At 50.8% G+C, this 22211-nt stretch overlaps 8 protein-coding genes across 8 annotated transcripts; 5 read left to right on the forward strand and 3 right to left on the reverse strand.

Moving 5' to 3' along the window:
• Window positions 1-1720: 1720 nt before the first annotated feature.
• ATNIH1004_000367 (putative importin beta-2 subunit) lies at window positions 1721-4744 on the reverse strand (the record flags this gene model as incomplete). The annotated part of the gene is made up of 3 exons (XM_033565083.1): window positions 1721-1822; window positions 1882-4491; window positions 4643-4744. 3 exons carry the CDS (start codon window positions 4742-4744, stop codon window positions 1721-1723), a joined length of 2814 nt encoding a protein of 937 aa, XP_033430840.1.
• Window positions 4745-6399: 1655 nt separating this feature from the next.
• Window positions 6400-7583, forward strand: SC5DL (sterol desaturase family protein; the record flags this gene model as incomplete). The annotated part of the gene is made up of 3 exons (XM_033565084.1): window positions 6400-6641; window positions 6719-7224; window positions 7303-7583. The coding sequence occupies 3 exons, from the start codon at window positions 6400-6402 to the stop codon at window positions 7581-7583; spliced, it is 1029 nt and encodes a 342-aa protein (XP_033430841.1).
• An 826-nt stretch (window positions 7584-8409) lies between these two features.
• On the forward strand, window positions 8410-10677 carry ATNIH1004_000369 (putative diaminopropionate ammonia-lyase; the record flags this gene model as incomplete). The annotated part of the gene is made up of 1 exon (XM_033565085.1): window positions 8410-10677. One exon carries the CDS (start codon window positions 8410-8412, stop codon window positions 10675-10677), a length of 2268 nt encoding a protein of 755 aa, XP_033430842.1.
• Window positions 10678-11175: 498 nt separating this feature from the next.
• Window positions 11176-11418, reverse strand: ATNIH1004_000370 (uncharacterized protein; the record flags this gene model as incomplete). The annotated part of the gene is made up of 2 exons (XM_033565086.1): window positions 11176-11181; window positions 11272-11418. 2 exons carry the CDS (start codon window positions 11416-11418, stop codon window positions 11176-11178), a joined length of 153 nt encoding a protein of 50 aa, XP_033430843.1.
• Window positions 11419-12074: 656 nt separating this feature from the next.
• Window positions 12075-13722, forward strand: ATNIH1004_000371 (uncharacterized protein; the record flags this gene model as incomplete). Its single annotated transcript, XM_033565087.1, has 4 exons — window positions 12075-12424; window positions 12484-12614; window positions 12995-13081; window positions 13226-13722. The coding sequence occupies 4 exons, from the start codon at window positions 12075-12077 to the stop codon at window positions 13720-13722; spliced, it is 1065 nt and encodes a 354-aa protein (XP_033430844.1).
• A 401-nt stretch (window positions 13723-14123) lies between these two features.
• Window positions 14124-16230, forward strand: ATNIH1004_000372 (MDR family MFS transporter; the record flags this gene model as incomplete). The annotated part of the gene is made up of 9 exons (XM_033565088.1): window positions 14124-14330; window positions 14398-14474; window positions 14523-14574; window positions 14645-14819; window positions 14877-14900; window positions 14950-15021; window positions 15076-15579; window positions 15681-15805; window positions 15868-16230. 9 exons carry the CDS (start codon window positions 14124-14126, stop codon window positions 16228-16230), a joined length of 1599 nt encoding a protein of 532 aa, XP_033430845.1.
• A 454-nt stretch (window positions 16231-16684) lies between these two features.
• Window positions 16685-18361, forward strand: ATNIH1004_000373 (homeobox domain-containing protein; the record flags this gene model as incomplete). The annotated part of the gene is made up of 1 exon (XM_033565089.1): window positions 16685-18361. The coding sequence occupies one exon, from the start codon at window positions 16685-16687 to the stop codon at window positions 18359-18361; it is 1677 nt and encodes a 558-aa protein (XP_033430846.1).
• A 210-nt stretch (window positions 18362-18571) lies between these two features.
• Window positions 18572-21661, reverse strand: ATNIH1004_000374 (SacI domain protein; the record flags this gene model as incomplete). The annotated part of the gene is made up of 3 exons (XM_033565090.1): window positions 18572-20521; window positions 20580-21316; window positions 21457-21661. The coding sequence occupies 3 exons, from the start codon at window positions 21659-21661 to the stop codon at window positions 18572-18574; spliced, it is 2892 nt and encodes a 963-aa protein (XP_033430847.1).
• Window positions 21662-22211: the final 550 nt, after the last annotated feature.

The raw sequence follows: 22211 nt of genomic DNA on the forward strand, positions 1-22211 counted from the left end.
GTAAGCGCACGGAGTCGGACTCGGAGGCGGATCATACATACAAAGCAAACAAACAAAGGAAACTTAACTTACCATACTAGACCGTTTCGTCCTAGTCCATACGGATCCATACCGATCCTTATGTCGCGGGTAAAGTCGACCGCGTAATGGAAGAATCTCCATGTGAAACGCCTCCCGGAGCCTCACCAGCTTCCGTTCCGAATTTTGCCAAGCCACGCCTTACCCAAGATGGCTCTCTTGACGAGCCCACCCTCTCCCTCTTTTTTCCCCAGGGACGTGCGCGGGGGGAGGAGGGAAAAAAGCAACAGAAGCATCATTCATTTCCACTGGGACGATACTGTTGATTCGTCAGCTCTACTACCCTCTTCCCCAGAGATAGTTAGTCTCTTCCTGGACTCTCCACTCAGTCTCTGCCGACTTACCTGTCTAAGCACTTGATGGACTGATGCAGCCGAAAGGGGAACCCAACTAGGCTGTGTGGTCTTGCACATACCCCTACCTCTGGAAGTGCCTAGTTCGTTGCCTAGTGGCTTCTACCTTCCTACCTACCTTACTCAGTCAATTTACTCTGTAACTGGGCCCTCAAAGTACATTCTCCAGAACACACACTAACCTCTATAAGCAAAGTCCCAAGAAGGTCGGCAAAACTAAACCACAGACTAAGGGTCTTGACAACCAGATCGGCCGTTTCATCTTTTTTTATCTATAATTCTAAAGTCATCCTGGACAGTAGCACAAACACACGCTACTATTTGGTGGTCAATTCACTCTCATACATCCCCCCCACGCGTCCTTCCTGGATGGGTGCCATATCGCGATTGATCGATGATTGCTTTGATCGCTAACTTCTTGCCGACGCTATCCTTGGTGGGTCTCGCGTGGGGTCCGGATATAATTTTGGAACTATTCTCTCCAGTTTCCAGACTGATTGACTAACTAATCTAATCTAACTATTTATCTCTTTCCTGCCTAGCAAATCCTGACCTGTTGGCTGTGAGGATGCAGACATGGGTAGAGTGCAGAGATTCAGGGGTGATGTGCGGCTGACTGGAGATGATCCCGAGTCACTGAGATTAAACGTTGTCTATACTTAGCATCTTTACCTTGATCTGTTTCTGTTTTTGTTGGGCCCTCAGGGGGAAGACGTTGAGAAGGGTAGCTTTAGCCTGATCACGTTTGGAGGAATGGAAGGGGCATAAAAAAAAGAATTGAAAAAGAAAAGAAAAAGAGTAAAAGAAAATTGGAGTAGTCGCCCCGCTGATCTATCTAAACTATATGATTTTTTTTTGTTTGCGTAGTCTATCTACCAAATGATACAGAAATCCTCGTCCATCATGAATCAGTCCATTATGCATCGCGTCATGGCGTCCTTCCCTCGTCGATTGTATATAGCCCTCAAGGAGTATCTTCCCTGCTTCCTACATACTCGACGCTTCCAGTCCTTAGGCCTTGCTCTATGCAATTCCTGACAGGAGATCCGCACAGGGCAAAAAAAAAAAAAAAAAAAGATGAGAAATAAGAAAAAATAAGACGAACACGCCATGCAGGGGAAAAAAGATCAAGGAAATCATCAGTTGACCACGTCATCCAATAGAATTCATTTAGACATTGGGTCAAAAATGAGGCATCAGAACTTCAAGGGAAAATAAAATAGCAATTTTAGTGCGCCTTTCGCCATGGATTTTGTCATCATGAACCACTAACAATGCCGGATATAGATCTAAACTTGATATACAGAACGAAGCTTCTGAGCAACATTGGGCGGAAGCTGCGAGAGGAAGGAATCAAAGTTGGGTATCATATTTTTGTAGCCTTGCAGCACCTACTTCGTTGTCAGTGCTGCCCCTCTCACCGGCCACACGTAGAATTAACAAGTCTTACCTGCTGGAATGAGCTCTGGATGTCACGGTAGTCCTCTTGACTGAGCGACTTGCTGGGAAACGAGGCAATTGCCTGAAAGTATTGACCAAGGCTGGATTCCATCGCCTGCGGGTTTTTCATGACAACCTGATTGAAGCCCAAAAAGGCGGATGCCTTCTCCCGCGTGAAGTCGATCTTGCTCATCGACTTCAGGAAAACCGCGGCATAAGAGCTGAGACGAGGGGCCAGCTGATCCGAGCAGCAGATCCCCAGGCGTCCCAAAGCCATTGCGGCGTTCTCATTGACCGAGTCAATGATTTCCTCGTTGTTGAGGATGATAAGCAAGCCGTGATAAAGTTTGTCCAAGTACGGTGACAACGCCGCCTTCTCGTTGACCGCAATCTCTCCGCACGACCAACACGCATTATTCAACACGCTGAAGCCCGTGTACCGTTCGTCGTCCCGGATCAGGTCTAGGTCAAGCTGCTTGATCAACGTGGGTATGATATTAGGGATAAATGGTTCGAGCTGAGGGAAAATGTTGATGGCACAGTCGCCCAGCAGTGCGTACGACGATTGACGAACTTCATAGTTTGGGTCCTCCATGCAAAAGCAGAGCAGGTCAAAGAAACGAGGCTGCGAGTTGGCCACTAGCTCGCCGCTCTTCTGCGGATCAATGGCCTGGATGATGGCACTCAGCAAGTCCAGGCTGGTGACCAAGAAATCCTTGTCCGGTTCCTCGATGCCCTGGTTATTGACCGATGCGATGTATTCCTGCAGATTCCCATAGATGATCTTGGTGCACCGCTGGAAGAGAGGAGGAGCGAAAGGAGCGAACGCGTCACCGTAGGCAGCAGCGACATACCCAAGACATTCCAGCAGCGGGAAGAGCTCTCGAGACTGATCCGAGACCTTGTTGTAGCGGTCGATGAGTGCGGTCATGAGGATATCAACAAGGTGGGGCTTCGCTAGCTCTCCCATGACGCACTCGGCTAGGGTCTGGACACAGTCGTACAGGATGTACATGTTTCGGTCTTTGTACTTCCCGAAGCACTGCACGAACTGTCGGAGAATCGGCTCACAGTATGGGACCAAGTTGACATCTGATTTCTCCTCAAGACTGGCGAACGCAGACGCCGCTGCCTCTTGTACCTTCTTGTTGTTGTCCAACATTCGACGCAGGATTCCATCCATCATCGGCTCGAAGAAACTGGCTCTCTCTGACGGATTGTCCAGGTGCGACGCCCATTCGGAATACCGGCCTAGACACCAGCAGGTGATTTGTCGCACAACGGGCTGCGGATCGTTCAAGAGCGAGATGAGGTAGGGGACAAGCTCCGGAAGATGGGGGGTGACAGCATCCATGCATCCATCTGCGACCGCGCCCAGGGTGAGGACGGCCGCTTCCCGCTGGGGCCACTGCTCATGGCGCAGGGTCTCCTTCAAATACGGCAGAATGACCTCGAAGATCGGTTGGTGATAGACGTTTGAAAAGATGTCCAAGGCGGCAGCGGAGCACTTGCGCAAAGTCCATTCGTCCTCTGGATCGTCTCCAAATTCAGAGTCCTCAATTTCGCCCTCGCTGAGGTCGTCGTCATCCTCAGCCTCGGCACGCGCGTTGCCGTTGGCTTGCCCATCCGCCTTGGACGAATCTAATCGGGAGCCCTTGGATTTTGCGAACTGAGGTTTGAGGTCTTCGGCACGGTCTTCCACCTCGGCGTCCTCTCCCTCCTTGTCCAGGCGGAGAGCCTCATCTTCGTCATAGACCATACTTTGAAGCAGCACGGGGACGATCCTGGGCATATACGGGGCCAACGGCTGTTGTAACTTCACCTGCTCTCCGGCTACGAGCCAAAACTCGGCGGCGTCAAGGGCGAGTTCGGGATCTTTCGGGTCATGCTGCTGCATAATGATGTAGTCGACCAGTCCTCCAATGTGCGGGATGAGTTTCTCCGGGGCAAAATCCACGAGCTGGGCAAAAGTCAGGCATACTGTGCGGCGCACATCCGTATTAGAGTCGTTGGCGAGCTGGAACAACTGTGACAAGAAGAGATCCATCGACGCCACCAACGCCTGCGGCCGGTGTGGAAGGAAGATGTGGATGGTCTTGAGGGCTGTGGCGCGGACGTTGGCGCTTTCGCTCGACGTGAACTCCAGCAGTTTCGGGATGATGACGTCGAGGGGGCAATGGCCTTGGTAGTCGCGCTCGAGGATCTTGCGGTTGTCCTCGCAGACCTTTGCGAGGGCCGACATGGCAGCCTCCTGCGCCAGGACTGGGTGCTCCTTCGAGGGATTGTCCACCAGATTCAACAGCTCGTGGAGAACTTCGGGCCATGCCAGTAGTCCCGCTTGTTGAACCAGCTCCGTGATAATACTTCCGGCCGAGTTTCGCACCTGGGAGTTCTCGTCGCGAAGTCCTTGGAGGGTCGCCGACCGGATGAACGACAGGCAGGGCTGGGCGACGGTGTTGTATGCCACGCGGATTTTCGTCTTCAGGTTCATCGCCGCAGCGAAACGAACCATGTTCCAAGTGCTCTCATCAAAGGCCACCACCGCAGGACTCTGCGGAGTACTGAACAAGTAGGTGATATAGTTAACATAATCGGGCGCGGAGGTTGCTTGTACTAGCATCTACACCGCGAGGGAACAGACTCCAAGTTAGTCCGAGGTAGTCATACGCTTCGATGATAGAGACCATAGGGAGGGAATCCATAGAAAGGGAGGAGATGAAAGAGGGACGAGGACGAGGGAAAGCAATGCCTCCGACTTAAGTTCAACGCACCTGTTCGGCCTGTTTCTGAGCATTACGGTCATAAGGATTCAAGGAGTCACGAAGACAGCAGGCCAGCTGCCTCAATGGCTCATCCTGAGGGTGCCAGTCCATCGTGCAGACAGGAGGAGATACCGGGGGGGGGAGCTGTAGTGGTGCGAAAGGGAAAAGCGCCGGGGGGAGAGTGTGTGGATGTGCGTCGCACGAGAAACCCCGCCGTTCTTCTCTGGGCAGCGACTCAATTTTTTTTTTTTTTTTGGTCTTGCTCTCACTTCTTGGGGGGGAGGGGGTTTTCCCGAAGGAAAAAGGAAAAGGAGAAGAAATAAAAATAAAAAATAAAATCAATCAAACCAGTCAATCAATTAATTCAACGTCAGGAACATCAAAAATAACAATAAAAATCAGGAATGAAAAGGGGACAGACAGGATGGCAAAGCAGTCAGTAAGTGGGCGGTTGGCCAAAACGCCCGAATTGACGAGGAAATGGTCAATACAATACGAGACAGAAGGACGTCTAGGAACAGAGCCAACGGGATAAGACAACGAAGATGGAAAAGATAAAAAAGAAGAAGAAGAATAAGAACAATAATAGGAGAGGTTATGACTTAGGGAATATGGTTGAATCCTTTATTCTTCGTTTGTTCTTTCTCTTCCTCCTCACAATGATGATGTGATGCTGTAAAATACAGACGCGTATCATACACCTGCCTCTTCAGGTATCAACCAACGCCGCTCTGTATCTAGTCACGTGCATGTCGCCGCTTACGAATTACACGTATCGCCTTCATCTTGAGAGGGAGAATGATAAACACTATTGACAGAATCCTGGTACCATGCCCTGGAAGTGACCATCTAATTGTTGTTGCAAAAGTATCGAATTTTCCATTCGTAGAGGTTTAGGGCTGGTTTTCGATCAACTACCTGAGCGAGAGATTTAGTTGATGAGACAGATATAAGTTGTAGATCAGCTGTCATCCATTTGAAGCTTAAGCGTCGAATTCCTCAGTTGAATGGAATGATACAGTGATATATTTGCTCGAGTTGTAACGGTATTTGCATTATCCTCTCTGCACAGGCTGAGCATTAGCCCAGTTGGATGCTAATCCGGCAGTAATCGAAAAATTTCAGGGCTGGACTACCAGAGAAATGCAGCACCTGGACTTGCTGGGATGCATTTAACAACTTGAAGGGGTCTTAGACGCTGATGGGTAGATTGCAGGTCAATAAAGGTTCATAGGAGTCATAGAAGAACTATACTGTCTATGCCCATCTGACATGTCCTGACCATGAACAGAGCTCTGACCATGAACAGAGCTCTGACCATCCACTGCTCTGATCCCCCAAGAGGGAACTTCTGAGCAAAGTCTTGCTGATCAGATGTTGTTATTCTGGAATGAACCGTTCGGGATGCGTCCACTGCCCAGTACCCCGAAGACACGGGAGATTAATAAAAATAAACAAGCAGTTGGTGAGTCGGACCCCATCGACCAACCTAGGGGGATCCACCGACCGGGTAGAGATGCTGTTGGACAGTTGGACTTAGGACTGGGGATGAATCTATCGCCTGTTGTTTTTGCAGGCACACCGTATATCGTATATCAACCCATCCCCCATCGCTGCGGAACTCGTGTTTCCGGCCTCACGTGTCAGGGCCAGCAAATCTATTCGCCCTGCGTTTTTAACGGACTTTCGTACCATTTATTCATCACAGTTTCTTGATCCTCTCCTTATACCCTTCGATCTCTCATGGTTCAGGCAATGTCGACATCATGGACGTGCTTTTAGATGTGTTTGACACGTTGGTACTCGACCGACTCTACGCCAGCGTCTTTCCCAAACCTGCGGGCAAACTACTTCATAATCATTTGTCTCTCAACAAAACCGAATTTGGTGCTCTGAACCAGAATATCAATAGATATGTCGAGGTCACTCCATCCCAGTGGGCGGTCCAAAGCAGCTGGCCGAGGGATAATATCTTCCGGCAGGGACTGAGTCTGTTTCTCGTTGCATGGTCGGCATCTAGCCCCCTCTTTCCTTTGAACAATGCCCGATGCAATGACTGATGGTGCAGAATTTCCCCCGGATTAGGGCGTTCGGTGTCATTCTCTATTTTATCACCTCAACTCTGTCATACTGTTTCGTCTACGACAAACGCATCATGAATCATCCCAAGTTCCTCCGAAACCAAATCAGCCTGGAGATCAAGCAGGCGATGAAATCCATGCCGGGAATGGCCGTTCTGACGGCCCTGTGCTTTGTAGCAGAGGTACGAGGGTACTCGAAGCTGTATGACTTCGCCGACGAAGGTCCCTTCCCGCTGTATACCTATCTCCAATTTCCACTGTTCATCACCTTCACCGATTTCGGCATCTACTTTATCCACCGTGGTTTGCACCACCCTTGGGTCTACAAGCATCTGCACAAAGCCCACCACAAGTGGATCATCTCAACCCCCTATGCTAGCTATGCGTTTCATCCCTTGGATGGGTTTAGCCAGAGTTTCCCCTACCATCTGTATCCGTTCCTGTTTCCCCTGCAGAAGGGAGCTTACTTGATCCTTTTTGTCTTCGTGACGATCTGGACGGTGATGATTCGTGAGTGACCTGATCTCCACCGGATCACTCTCCCCCAGGTGGGACTTGGGATTGATCCCCCTGGCTGACTAGGAGCAGATGATGGAGAATACGCCCTAGATTCGCCGGTAGTGAACGGATCTGCATGCCACACCATCCACCATTACTACTTCAACTACAACTACGGACAGTTCACGACCCTCTGGGATCGCATTGGGGGAAGCTACCGGAAGCCGAATCCAGAGCTCTTTGACCGTGAAAAGCGGATGAAAAATGAAGAGATCCGCAAGCAGGTGAAAGAAATGGAACAACTCGTCAAAGAGGTCGAGGGTAAAGATGATCGCTGCTACGTGGCAGCAGAGGTCAAGAAGACGTTGTAGTGGCACATCCTTTTCTCCAGACTCGAATACCTATGATTTTGTAATACTTGGATTCGGGGAGATTGCATAATATTTGATTTTATTTTGATCTATTTAATTTACGACAGTCTGGGTAGGAGGACAGTAGTAAGGAAGACAGGATAGGACTGTATTCGACTCTGGCATATTTTAATTTAACCTTTTACTAATGATTCGCTTCTTTTTATTCTGTTCTATTCTCATCTCTTCGCCCTCTCTTTTGTTTTGTTTTTCAACAAATCGAGAGCCATCATTGTAGTTTTCTCCAATTGATATCATCGCAAGGTGCTTAAATATCGCTACCAATTCCATCGATTCAATTCTTGAATAAAAGAAATCCAGCTTATTCCATCGCGTCTCCAGAAGGAGAATACCCAATCAATGTGGTTCAGGCATTTGTTGATTCTTTAGCTATTTAGTGCATACTTGTATGCATACCACCTATAATGACTGACTACCTTGAGACTTCTCAGTTGAATTGAGAATAATTAATAGCGGTGAATAAAACCATTTTCCTTCCTTCCTTCTTTCGTTATTTTATTTTACTATTTACTTTTAACGCTAATTTCATTTTTCATTTTTCTATTATTGTATTATTTTGTTATATTTATTTTATTTTGTTTTATTTTTTGAAAAAAAAAAATAAAAAAGCCGAAACCATGTCCGACAATGTCCATGTCACTGGAAGGCGCATAGATGTCCTCGGAAGGCCAGGTGGACCATTAATGAGCACCAGAATTCCAGAATAAAGGCCAGTCGACACCCGACGGACAATCCTAATTCCCTAAATGTGATCATCAACATTACCATGGCAGCTCGTCGCCCTATCTATTTCAACTCTGCCGCAGCGAACACACATTGCGACTCGCTCCAGGTCGACGGTCTTGAAGCATTCCACCAGTCTCTGCCAGATTATGCACCCACTCTCCTGATTCCTCTGCCAGAATTGGCTCATGAATTGGGTGTTCGTGCAGTGTTCGTCAAAGACGAGAGCAATCGGTTGGGGTTGCCGGCGTTTAAAGTCCTAGGGGCGTCGTGGGGTTGCTATCGGGCTATCGCCCAGCATCTGGGATTGTCATCCACAGTGGGGGTCAAGGGTCTATTGTCGGCATTACAGGGAGAGAAGAAGATCACACTGTTCGCAGCGACAGAAGGGAACCATGGACGAGCAGTGGCGTTCATCGCACAGTGGTTGGGTATACAGGCACGCATCTTCGTGCCTCAGCATATGGTCGATTCCACGCAGGCGCTAATCGGCAGTGAGGGTGCGAGTGTAACCGTGGTCCATGGGGACTACGATCAAGCGGTGCAGGAAGCAGCGGACGCTGCTCGTATCACCGAAGGAGGGATTTTGATCCAGGATACGGCGTTTAAGGGTTACGAGGAGGTTCCCTCGTGGATTGTGGAGGGGTATTCCACAATGATGACCGAAATTGAGGAGCAGTTAGCCCATCAATCCCTCCGGTGCAGTCTCATGATGGTCCCGGTGGGTGTGGGCAGTCTAGCTCACGCTGTGATCCGATACGGCAAATCAAGGGAGCCACCTATATCAGTCGTCGCGGTGGAACCAGACACAGCGCCTTCTCTGTACTCCAGCCTGCAAGCCGGGCAGGAAACGACCGTAACAACTTCCTCGACTATCATGGAAGGTATGAACTGCGGGACGGTCTCAACGACTGCGTGGCCCGACATGCAGCGCTGTGTGGACGCCTGCATTACGGTGTCGTCGTATGAGACACACTGTGCACTGCAGTATCTGAGTGCCCGGTCGGTCGCCGCTGGGCCCTGTGGTGGTGCATCGCTGGCTGCGCTCCGGCGACTTTCTGCGGACAAGACTGGCTCACTGTTAGACAAGGACTCCGTTCTGGTCCTTCTCGGGACCGAGGGTCCCCGGCCATACACACCTCCTATGGATGTCTCCGTGGATGATCCTGTCGAGCTGACTCAGGTGCTCACCAGGATCAACTCCTCCAATCCATCTCTGACTATGACGGATGGGGCGGGCGAAGTCGGAATCGCTGATTATCTGGCAGCTTGGTTCGCCCATCGGGACATCGAGTATCACCGTCTTGAAACCGTTTCGGGACGACCGTCGATTGTGGGCGTCCTACGCGGGGCCGGTGGAGGCCGGTCGTTGATGTTTAATGGCCATGTAGACACGGTCAGTCTAGCCAGCTATGGGAAAGACCCCCTTTCTGGGGCTTTGGGCGAGAAGAACGGTCGACAAGTGGTGCTGGGCAGAGGCAGTCTCGATATGAAGGGGGGCCTGGCGGCTGCCCTGGCCTCGGTATCTGCGATCAAAGCGACTGGCAAAATCCCTCGTGGCGATGTGATTGTGGCCGCTGTTTCTGACGAGGAAGATGCCTCGCGGGGGACGCGCGATCTTCTCGCCGCAGGATGGAGAGCTGATGCAGCGGTTGTCCCTGAACCCACGATGGGGAAGATCGTCACGGCCCACAAGGGATTCTTATGGGTGGAAGTCGATATCCTGGGAGTAGCAGCTCATGGGTCTGATCCAGTAAAAGGCGTCGATGCGATTCTATCTACCAGCTGGTTCTTCCGCGCCCTTGAACAGTACCAGCAACAATTACCCGTGGACGATACTCTGGGGTCGGCATCTCTGCACTGTGGATTGATCCGAGGTGGTGAAGAGCCATCGTCATATCCGGCTACATGCACCGTGACGGTGGAATTCCGCACAATTCCATGTCAGTCAGACGAGTCGATTCTGAGTGACGTCTCGACGATGTTGGAGAGCGTTGCCCGTGAGAATCCTCTTTTCCGCTTCGCGGAGCCTCGCATTACCATGTCTCGTCCGACGCAGAAACTGGCGGTAGAGCACCCTCTGGTCAAACAGGCGCTTGCCTGTGCGGAGACTGTCCTGGGGAGCCGCCCGAAGCTTGGTATTGTGCCGTTTTGGTGTGACGCTGCTTTGTTGGACGAGGTTGGGATCCCGGCTATTGTGCTTGGTCCAAAGGGCGAGGGATTGCATAGCAAAGAGGAGTGGGTAGAGGTGGAGAGTATCCGGCAGCACGAGAGGATATACACGAAGTTGATTGAAGTGTTGTGTCGATGACAAAGCTGTACTTGTAGATTTGAAGTTTGATATGAGGCGTGGAATCGTATGTGGAAGACCTATACAGGCAATGCTTTGCACTAGAGAGCAAGAACTACATCTGCGGCACAATTCAATCCTTTCTGGCCCAAATAGTGATGTGGGGTGGCATAGCACAAGCAAGTATTTGATGAATCACTGCTCAATCGCATGAAGTTAGTCCGCCATTTCTTGACGAAAGATCTGGTCCTGAACGAGCTGATCGGCGGACTCAACAATCCATGTTTGACAGTCCCTCAGCGTGATCCTCTTTCTGCTTCTCGTCGATGCTCCTTCATGGAATGCATTCAAAGTCTTCCCAGGAACTTTGACCTTGTACGCACTCGCCTCAAATGTACAAACTGGTATGTCATCAAGCTTGAACTCTGCGCTATTTAACATAACTTTCTCCTCAAAGTGTCTCCCGTCGACCCATTGCAGCGGGATTCTCTTCGTGGGCCGGTGCCTGGATAGCTCAGATCATAGCTGCGCTTGATCTGGAACTCGAAGCCATTCCTCACGTCAGCCGGTCGCGTGTATCTCAACGCCGATGTCACGATCGGTGAGCGACCGCACCCAGTATGCCCAGTGGTCTTTGAATGGAGCACCGTTGAAGATGAGCAGCTCGACCATGAAAGCTCCCGGCAGCCCTGTTTGGCTCACGACTGGGTGCTGGGGAACAATAGGGGCCTTGTTGGTAACCGGTGGAGGAGCAGAAGACATGATGAAGCCGAAAGAGTTGTGTTGATCGACTGTAGGTGCCGATATAAGCGACGGCAACAGTCATACAAAAGATATCTCACTATAAATGAGCTACAAGCTGCGGTGTTTTTCAGTTTTAGGCAACAATTACACGCCAATTAAGCGATCAAATCCCTGCCAGTGTTAAAAACGGCTCTCCGAATCCCGACGGATTTCCATCCTTCGTTTTTTTCCTCTCCATGCAGATGATCCTCCAGGCGATTTCTACAGCCGTCCATTTCCGTTGGACCTGTAATTATTTGAAGATAATCCGAGCCCATGAATTCCGATCCAGCTGTAGTGTCCCTCAAACCGGCCGCGTATGGCCAAACCTGCGCGAACTGTGTCCGTGCCAAGTGTAAATGCATGGTTCGGAATGCCGGTGGAAGCTGCGAGAGGTTCCTCCCCTTAGAAAAGCTTGGGTACTGGATGATCAAACTAAATGGCTCTAGATGTCACCGGTTACGAAAAGACTGTCGCCCATCTGCGAGCGTTCGTAAACGGAATCCCAAACGCCCGAGGGAATCTAAAACGGCGCAGTTGGAGGCCCGAATTGATAGCCTCGTCTCTCTGCTAGGTAAAGACCAGAGTATGGCCTCACAGCCGACACCTTTGGATTATAGGTTATCATCCCCCCCATGTCAACGATACCCAATGCCTCTTCATTCTATCAATCGCCATCGGTCCCAGACGCCTACCTGCAGTCGTCGCAAGTAGTGTCGTTGCAAGCAGAGGACGTCCTGAATCGATTTCGTACCTACTGTGCGACCGTGTTCCCCTTTGTTTACGTATCACCACACATCACGGTCCAGGAGTTTGAGAAATCCCAACCTTTCCTCTGGCTGTGTATCAAGGCCGTCTTATCTTTGTCGACGACCCAGCAGAAGGTCCTTGGATTCCGCGTGAGGGAGACTGTTTCGCAGAGAATGTTGCTTGCGAATGAGAGATCTCTCGACTTACTGCTGGGACTGTTGGTCTACCTTGGAATGTGGGTCACTGTTGGAACCGCTTCATGATGTATGGAGCCGGGGTCTTATTCGTTCATAGGGCCAATCCCTCCATGCAAAACTACAAATCATATTTCTCGCTCTTCAGTCAGCTGGCGCAGGCCTTGGTCTTCGATCTGGGTCTCAACAAATCCATCACCGCGGATCAAAACCAGCGGCCCGTTGACCCCGGTCAGATACATCTAAGTGGTTTCAAATGCCCCATGCAGATATGTGGTTTTTTTGTTTCGCTTGGTCTCAAATCACCGGGTGCAAGGGTTCGAACAATGGAAGAACGGCGAGCAGTGCTCGGCTGCTACTACGTCACATCAACGTAGGGTCATCTCCCCTTCATTCTGGACTGCCGACTGAGAAGCTATGTAGAATTGTGGGATATAAGCAGAGAATCGATGGGTTACGTTGGACATCCCATATGGCGGAATCACTTCAAATAATGGCTGACAAGCCCGAGTATTCCCAGGACACAATTCTTGTGCTACTCATCCGGACCCGGTTGATTGCTGATAAGGCGGGCCAGCTCTCGCGCCATGATCATTCCTTTCATTCTCCAGAACCGCCACCCATATTCCTCATGCGAGCTCTGGATTCCGAACTGCAGGAGACACAGCGTGATATTTCCTCCAGGGGAAAGCATGACAGTAAGATTCGCCCACATGTGTTTAGTATCTCAGTAATAACACGAGTGACAGTTCCACACGCGATCCGACTCAGCGTTTCGCACACTCAGCTAATTATATGGGAAAATAGTCTCTGTGGTAGTTCCACATCGTCTGACCAACTAGCCCCTGAACTTACACGCATTGAAGGTCTGTATAAATGCCTCGAAGCTGTCAAGTCGTGGTTCGATATCACGTCCGCTCTCCCAGCCGCCGACTATGGGAGGGGGCCGTTTCCTCTATTCCCTGCGCTGACACACTTTCTTTTTATTCTGCACAAGCTGTCGACGTTGAAAGAGCCCGGTTGGAACAGAGAGCTTGTTAGAACCACCATCGACATGTCGGAGGTGCTCCAGACTTTGGCCCAAAAACTTGAACAAGTGTCAGCGGAATGCATCTGTGATTCTCCTGACGATAGTATCTTTGATAAAGTGGTGGCATTTGTGAAAATCATGAAGGAGATAATTGATGCTCGTTCGTCCATGACTCCAGACCCGCAAGCTGGCAACATTGCCCCTTTCGCTACTCACACAATTGAGAAAGAGCAGAAGGAGGACGCACTGAAGTTCCCCATGGATTTTGCAAATGATGCTTGGTTGACGGAGTTATTGGCTACAATGTAGTAGCGATCTGCGCGGACGATGTGCTAGATTAGGCGGTTAATGTATGATATTAGATACCCAATGGAGCCCTAGATGCAGTACCCTGTATGACCCGAGAATGGCTAGTAAGACCGTCTGATAGCGATAGTGGTAACTACAATGGGCCCCTAATACTTGATCACATTAATCAGCGTATCTGTTTACTAATGGATGCTCATTCACCGTTGGATTGCTGAGCAGTGCTGAACAGAATCCGACGGACTTCGGATCGAGAGAGCCATCAACCCCGCCGCAGAATTATTTTAGGGGCTGGAAATCATAGTATATAACGTGCAAAACCCATTTAGCAGGTTCCTGATCAGCTCATTGTGCATTCGAGAGCTCATTTTCAAGATTGACACTGCGGCTATCCCTTCGAAATCATGACCGAGTCTAGTCAAGACCCCGAAAAGCAGACGGTGGAACTTCAACTGGAAACAAGGCGGGGTCTCCAATCTTCCACGGATGGTGTAAAACAGGATAAAGTCATAGACAATAACTATGCCACCGGAGTGAAGGTGCTTATGCTCATATCGGCTGTCACGCTGATGACATTTCTCACTTTGTTAGATCAGTCAATTATTGCGACTGTAAGGGCAAACGGTCACCCGTACGAGGATCAGCGAAACCCATGAACCATTGTTGATCGGTTGGCAGGCCATTCCTCAAATTACAAGTCAATTCCATTCGCTCCCCGACCTGGGATGGTACGGCAGTGCATATCAGTTGGCCTGGTAAGGCGATCACCGTCAGGAGGTTAGGGCCATGGTTAATCATTTTAGTGCTTCATTACAACCCCTATCTGGAAAACTCTATGCATCTTTTCCCTCAAAGGTAGGTAGTGTGCACCGTGTTTGACCTGGCCCCATCATTTCTGTCTTTCCAGGCTGATTTTGTTGCGCAGTGGATGTACCTTTCCTGTGTGGCCATATTTGAGCTAGGTTCTCTGCTGTGTGGAATTGCCAACTCTTCCAAGATGCTCATTGTTGGACGAGCAGTGGCTGGCATGGGAGCTTCAGGCTTGAACAACGGAGCTTTGTCTATTCTGGCAAATTCTACTCCGCTGGAAAAAAGGCCAAGTGAGTGTTCTCAGTAGCTATGGAAGACAGGGACTGACATCAGCGGTCGTATACTAGTGCACATGGGGATCATGATGGGCAGTTAGTTATCTTCGAACCCAAGCATTGGCTTTAACTTACATATGAATAGTCGCCCAGATGGGCCTTGTCATTGGGCCTTTGCTCGGAGGAGCGTTCACAGAACATGTCACATGGAGATTGTGTATGTCAATTAGCCCATACCCATTCGATATAGCATCGGGCTGAAATGATGTAGGTTTCTACATAAACCTCCCTATCGGCGCTGTTGTCGCTGGCTTTCTACTCTTTCTGAACATCCCCGAGCCGGTAGTCAAAACATCCCTGCTTTCTGTTCTTGCCACATTGCCATCCAAGCTTGACCTCGTTGGATTTGCGCTCCTGGCACCCTCCGCAATCCAATTACTTCTGGCACTGGAGTACGGCGGTAACGAATATGCCTGGAACAGCTCCATGATCATCGGACTCTTCTGTGGAGCTGGTGTGACCTTTCTGATCTTCCTTTACTGGGAAAGCCGCCAGGGTGGCCAAGCAATGACCCCTCTACCTATGCTTCGACAGCGGATTGTCTGGACGAGTTGTGTAAATCAGACGTCGCTCATAGGCATGACACTATGCACCTCCTATTTCTTGCCGATGTACTTCCAAGCTGTGAAGGGAGTATCACCTACATTGAGTGGAGTCGACCTCCTGCCCACCGTTCTAAGCCAGCTAGTAGGAACGGTAATCTGCGGAGCACTGGGTGAGTCTTACATCTTTAAAGTTTCTCACTCGACAGCTAACCCCTCCTCTTCTTTCTCCAATACAGTTGCAAGCTGGGCTATTACCTCCCATGGGCTGTAGCTTCTAGTGTAATCACCGCCATTGGGAACGGACTCATCTCGACGTTCACCCCATCCACCTCGACAGGCAAATGGATCGGTTATCAGATCCTAATTGGGACCGGCCGCGGTCTTGGGTTTCAAGTGGTATGCGTGGATGAGTCCATCTTCCCAATCACCCAGTATGCTCTGACCGACAATCCACACAGCCCATCGTCGCCGTTCAAAACACCCTGTCACCCGCGCAAATCCCCGTTGCCATGGCTCTTCTCATGTTCTGTCAGACTCTCGGTGGTGCTGTGTTCCTAGTGATCGCCAATGTGATCTTCTCCGCCAGTCTTCGAACGGAGATCCCCTGGTATGCACCAGGAATCGATCCTGAGACGGTCATTGGAGCCGGGGCTTCTTCTGTGCGAGATGTAGTAACATCGACAACGGCATTAGCAGGGACATTGACGGCTTATGCCACAAGTGTGGGCCGTGTGTTCTATCTTGCGGTGGGACTTTCAGGGATTGGACTTGCATCTGCATGGGGAATGGGATGGAAGGATATTCGGAAAAAGGGCCAGTAGATGGATACATAGAGGGAGATGGGGTTGATGGAAGATTGTATCTATAGTACATAGTACTTAGATGGATTGAATACAAAATGAAGATAGCGTTGATTGGCTGAGCCAGGTTAGTTAGGCAACAATTCGCTGAGTCATCAACGTGCCTTCTGTCGACATCGACGATGATTAATTGATTTCTCTTTCTCTGCACTGTCGCCATGGAGAATGATCGCTTGCATTGGGATCCCTTACAAACCCCGCTGAGTCTTGGTCTTCAAGCCGGTCCTTCAGGTGGCAGCGTTATTCCAGACTTGAACGACGTCAACAGCTGGACCGGAGAAGAGCTGCTTCTTGACTGGGACGGACTATACCACCCTGAACTATACAACAGTACTACTACTACTGCTAGTGCCAGTGTTACTACTTCTTCTGCTGAATACGGCCCCAAGAGGTACAATGGGCTTCTCAACCATGGATGACGGCCACGACAATTCCGCAGCCGCTTGAGGGCCTGCCCATGCAGCCGTTGGACACCAATCCTGGTGTCGATGTTGCTCATAGCCTATTCCAGAGGCCTCTCACCGACGTCTCTCAGTGGTTGGATGGTGCCTACTGCCCTCCTAACCCATGCACATACTGTCGCAGACACCGTCTACAGTGTCTCATTATCCGTACCACAGCGGCGAATCCCAACCCTGTCACCTCATGTTCCAGCTGCGTCGCCCTCTTCCGCGAGTGCAGCCTCGCCCAGGGTGAAAAGCGTAAGGCATCCGGCTTCGAGACCTTGTCCCCTGTTCTGGGCCATCTTCACGGTCTCCGTGAGATATGTGAAGATATCCCTGCTGGATGTGAATACCGCCCACCCACTATTCCGGACGAAACCAAGCCACGCGAGCTCGAATCCAAGCAATTCGTCAGAAAGGGAACACGAGTACTGCGGGCTTGGTTCCTCCAGAACCAGGCCCGCCCGTATCCCACGGAAGACGAGAAGGCACAACTGATGCATGAAACAGGGTTCTCAAGACAACGCATCTCCACCTGGTTTGCCAATGCGCGGAGACGTCAGAAACAAAAACGGATACAACAACAACCCTCTCTCAATGGCTCATCTCTCCCCGTGCGCACCCACCGTGCCGGGTCCCCTATGCCCATCATGTCATGGACCTCCATGACCCCCTTGGAACGATGGCAGGCGTCTCCCCCGGAAGACGACCCCGTGCCCGAATCAGCCATCCGCGACGCCATCTCCTCGGCAGGACCCGACGACTGGGATCCCTCGTCTCACGACGAGTTATTCTCATTCATTAACTTCGCCGAACCCGAACCCGAATCCCAAACCTCAACCTCATCACACCTGGACTCGTCGGCCGATGGCGGCTTCGGTAGCAAACGATCGGACGCCTCATCTGATAGCGTCTCTTCCACATGGAGCCACCAATCCGACGGAGGCGTCCCACTCCCATTCCCCCGACGTCCATCACATCTACGTCATCGCTCCTCATCCTCTCGACTCCGTCCACCCTCCTCCACCCCTTCATACCAATGCACTTTTTGTCCACGGTCCTTCAAGAAGAAAAACGACTGGACCCGTCACGAATCCAGCATCCATCTCCCCCTCGACGTCTGGATCTGCACCCCGAGTCTATTCGACCTCGAACCATACCTCCTCGAACCTTCCAAATCCACATCTGCATCCACATCCAGGCACGAGCCCAAACACAAACCTGAATCGGGATCTAGGTCTGGACCTGAATCCGAATCCTGCCACTTCTGCAATCACCCCTCCCCCACACACACCTCCGAACACGACTTCCACGTCTGCTCAGAAACGCCCCGCAGCCAACGATCCTTCCCGCGAAAAGATCACCTCTGGCAGCATCTCCGGAAATTCCACGGCTGCACGAAACTGCCCGTTCCGGACCTCGACGCCTGGAGATCCTCCTGTCGGGACCGAGTGCGCAGTCGTTGTGGATTCTGCGGTACGGCGCTGGCATCGTGGGATGAGAGGGCCGATCATTTGGCCAGGCACTTTCGGGAGGGTTGGCGTATGGAGGAGTGGTTGGGTGATTGGGGGTTTGAGGACGATGTGCAGACTGTTTTGAGACGGGCTGTGGTGCCGGCGATGAGGATGTCGGGTAGAAATGGAACTTGATGGATACCGTTTGGGGAATTTCAGTGGTGTATATTATTTTTGCAGGTAGTGTTGTGTATTGTATGATAATCGTATATAGCTTAAATTAAAAAGTCTGTTTATGTACGTCGTTGATATCTACTGTCCAGGTATCAAACATATTCTTCTCACTTGTAATCATGTATATCCTCATTAGGATTGTATCCCAGAAGCTATCAGCCCAGCAAGTATCTACGCCCAGACCATCTTCTTAATATCATATACCAAGTGCTCCAAATACCCCGTTTGCTTCTTCGCATCCTCCAAGGACACTATCTCCGACGTTTCTACGACAGACTTTCGTCCCTCATCCTGACTCGAACTCCCCCTCTCGCCTGCCCTAATCGCACGATCAATCTCCTCACAGACAGCGCGCACAAAGTCCATCTCGCCGACTGCCGCCGTACAAGCCTTCGCATTCTGAGTCTGCGTGGCGGAGTTGGACAATGGTAGCGTCTTGAACGCAAGGAATCGCGTCCGGGGTCCCAGAGCCTCTTTGAACCACGAATACAGATCCCATTCGCTGCTGGAGTGGGCGGTGCTCTCGAGGGTTTTGGCATCTACGCTGCTCTGCAGGGACCGCGTGTTCACACGAAGTGCGTTCGTGTCCCCGTCGCGGTACCCGATGACAAGTCCGACGTTGCGGCGCTCGTCGGTCTGTGCGTCTGTCAGGGTCGATGTGATGTATGTACCGTGCTGGATTCGTGTGACGGAGCGTAGGTCAATCCGTTCAAAGGATAGGACCTTGTCGATTGTCCAGTCAAAGCGGCAGCTGTAGATTGCTGCGTCGGTTAGAAGGAGGACGGCCTCCTCGAAGGGGAGTGTTCGTAAGGTGTTGGGTTCCCGTGGGGTCAGCATGGCCCAGCCGCCTAGGAATTCCTCCGAGGGACCACTGATCACGATGCGACAACTCGTGTCGATGGCGTTTTGGCGCAGCTTTTGCACTGAGATCCCCGGGTCGGCGGTCTGCATCTCCGTGGCGAACTCCAGGAATACTCCCGTGGAAACGTTCCCGAGCATGTAGTCGATACAGGCCTGGGAGAAATAGTCGTTGACAATGTTGTTGTAGTATCGGGACAGTGTTAGACCCAGGTCGTTCAGCGCGCCACGATAGTCCCGCTTGCGGGTCCGCGTGAAGTCCCCTTTGAGCGCTGCTGTCGAAGAGTATTGTTTCGAGATGGCGTCGCCATTATCCGCCCAGAGCGTGTTGAACCACTGAGTGGACGAGTCGCCACGAAAATCAATATCAATGCCTTCGTGCTTCAATTCCCGCTCCAAGGCCCATTGCCCAAAGGCACACTGCGCAACACCCGTTCGATCTAAACAATCCATACAGTTGGTGCGGATAATACCTTTCTGGCTTTGGAGGATGGCATGGTTTTGGACTATAGTATCGCCATAGTCGTTCAAGGTACTCTCCAGCCGATCAACAAGCCGGCTTACATTTTCGAATTTCATCCCCCGGCATTCATTGTGGAAATCGAACCACTCTACGCTGAGCGGTTCGCCATCAATCCCTCCGGCTTCATTCAAGGCCTGCGCGTATTTCTCGTACTGTTCTCCCAACTTCAGTTCGCCACCCTTCTTGTCAATGAGGGAAACGGCCTGGACTTTCCCGTATCGGCGACGTAGATTGCGAAAGTGTCGTTCAAATGCAAATCGGTTGGTGTCCACAGAGTGATGTAGGACTGGAACTGGCTTAAAAGCATAGGGCGACTGGGAGAAGTACAATGGAGCCGACCCACGCAGTTGGAGGTAGGAATAGACCGAACTCGAGGGATCCCAATCTGGAGTCGAGAGAATCTGTTCTGTTTCCACGCAGTTGGCTGTATTGCCGTCGTCGTCGACACCACGCCGCAGATAGCGCAGACCAGGACGCCTCACTGACCGTCGGGAAATCAACGTAAGGAGGAAGTTTCGTCTCTGAGCGTCAGTATCAAACACATTGGGCTCTTGTTTATCGCCTAAAATATGACCTTCCACGCGCTCTTTGGCCGAGTCAACTATCTGAGTCGGTGGATGCTCGGGTGTAGCTTCCACAGTGAACTCTCTCTGGCCCACAAATCCTTGGATGAGAGGTAGCACGAAGTTGTGGGCATCGATTGCTATGACAGGATTGATGAGATGCTTATTCCAAAAATACTGGATTCAATCAGTCGTGAGCTCAACACATCAAAGCTCATTTACAGATTCCCCTTACCAGTTCATCTACTGCTTTGTGAAGAGGTAGATGGTCTTTGCGTGATGACTCTTGAACACCAAATGGCCTGGTCAAATCGTGATCATATGCAAAGAAGAAATTATGTGACGCAAAGATCAGTTTGGTATACCGCAGAAGTTTCGGTAGCAGTCCGACCGTCGGATCAGAAGGCGACTGCTCTCCTGGAGCCTCCGGCGCTGAACGCTCAGTATCATTAGCTTCCGGACCCGAGGTTACTGCGCTTTCCTCTTTGCTATACGAAATCCCCGGGCGCTCCTTGTTCGAATCCGTCGTATTTCCCACAAGAACTTCTGCATCCTGACTTACTGTACCGAGGCCAGGCAATCCCAAGGTCTTCCTCGACAGCCAATTTACCGCAAACCGCCCGAACCGAGCCTTCTTCCCGATTACATCTTCAGCGATACTGTTGACGCTGTGGCTTCTAATATGAAATGTTTCTCGGACCGGGGAGGAGGGTATGCTGCTGATATCGGTGACACCCCCTTCTGACTCTGCGTCCGAAAGGCTCTCCTCCGAAGTGGTGTCATCCTCGCCAGCCTCCTCTTGTAGAAGATGCTCTTTGGCCTGCACAATCGCGCAGCGAGCGTCTACCTGCGATGACGTGGGAATCAGAGCCACATCGGTGACTGAGTAGATCGGCTTCCCTTGGATCTGCGCCACTTGCTGGCGTTGCGTTATAGAAATGAGGAACGAATGTGAGGCGACAGACAGGAGCCCTTCAATTTAGAATCAGACTCACCTAGTTAGCCAATACGTCCGCCAAAATAATGAGAAATAATATTCAATTCAATATTGCTCTTTTTTTGGCTTTTTTTTTATCCCTGTCTGAAATGTCTATGTGCGAGCGGAAACCTACCGACTAGACCATAAGATTCCAAGATCGCGTCTCGCTCGTACTGTTCCGACGTGGGTGCCGGGAAGGAGATTTTGCTGGTCTTGTAATCAATTTTAATGGACGAGGGCTCGCTATTACCGTTATGGCGCAACCCATTTCCATGAGACTGGAGGATGAGCCCGTCGACGGCTGCGAAGATGATGAACTTTCGCAACAAACCGGGCATATCGCCGGCATCGGTTTTGAGAGGTGGGGAGAGCGTCGCGGCCAATTTGGCAGAACACTAAGGGGACAGAGGTCCAGCGCAGGAATAATCTCTGACCCGTACAGTGGAAAGCCCGGAATAGTTTGAACAGTACCTGCGACTGCATCATATTATTCCCGAGGTTAAGCGGGTTGATGCGCAGGGAAGACCACGAGTAGGTGTTTCAGCTGATCCCGGATGCAAGTGACTTCCATCGGATGGGTCAAGAACCCCACTTCCCCAGCGGTCAATCGAGATTCGTCTCTATTATGGAGGTCGCGATGTACTAGGAATATCCCAAGAAATAATGACACATGAAATCTATCCCAAAATTGACACTCTTGCGTATGTACAGTTCTGATTTGGCAGTAGGCTATTTGCGCCTGCGTCTAGCCCCCGATCAAGGGTACAGCGAGATACCAAACAATCCAATCCAATTCCACATCCAATTCATTCATGGGCATCCATTGTTCCTCGTCCTGGCATTTTCTTTGCGCTTAGGGAGAATATAATAGTACAGTCCATCCAAAAA

This window comes from Aspergillus tanneri (genome assembly GCF_003426965.1).
Source record: "Aspergillus tanneri strain NIH1004 chromosome Unknown AapTan_2_pilon_pilon_pilon, whole genome shotgun sequence".
NCBI lineage: Eukaryota > Fungi > Ascomycota > Eurotiomycetes > Eurotiales > Aspergillaceae > Aspergillus > Aspergillus tanneri.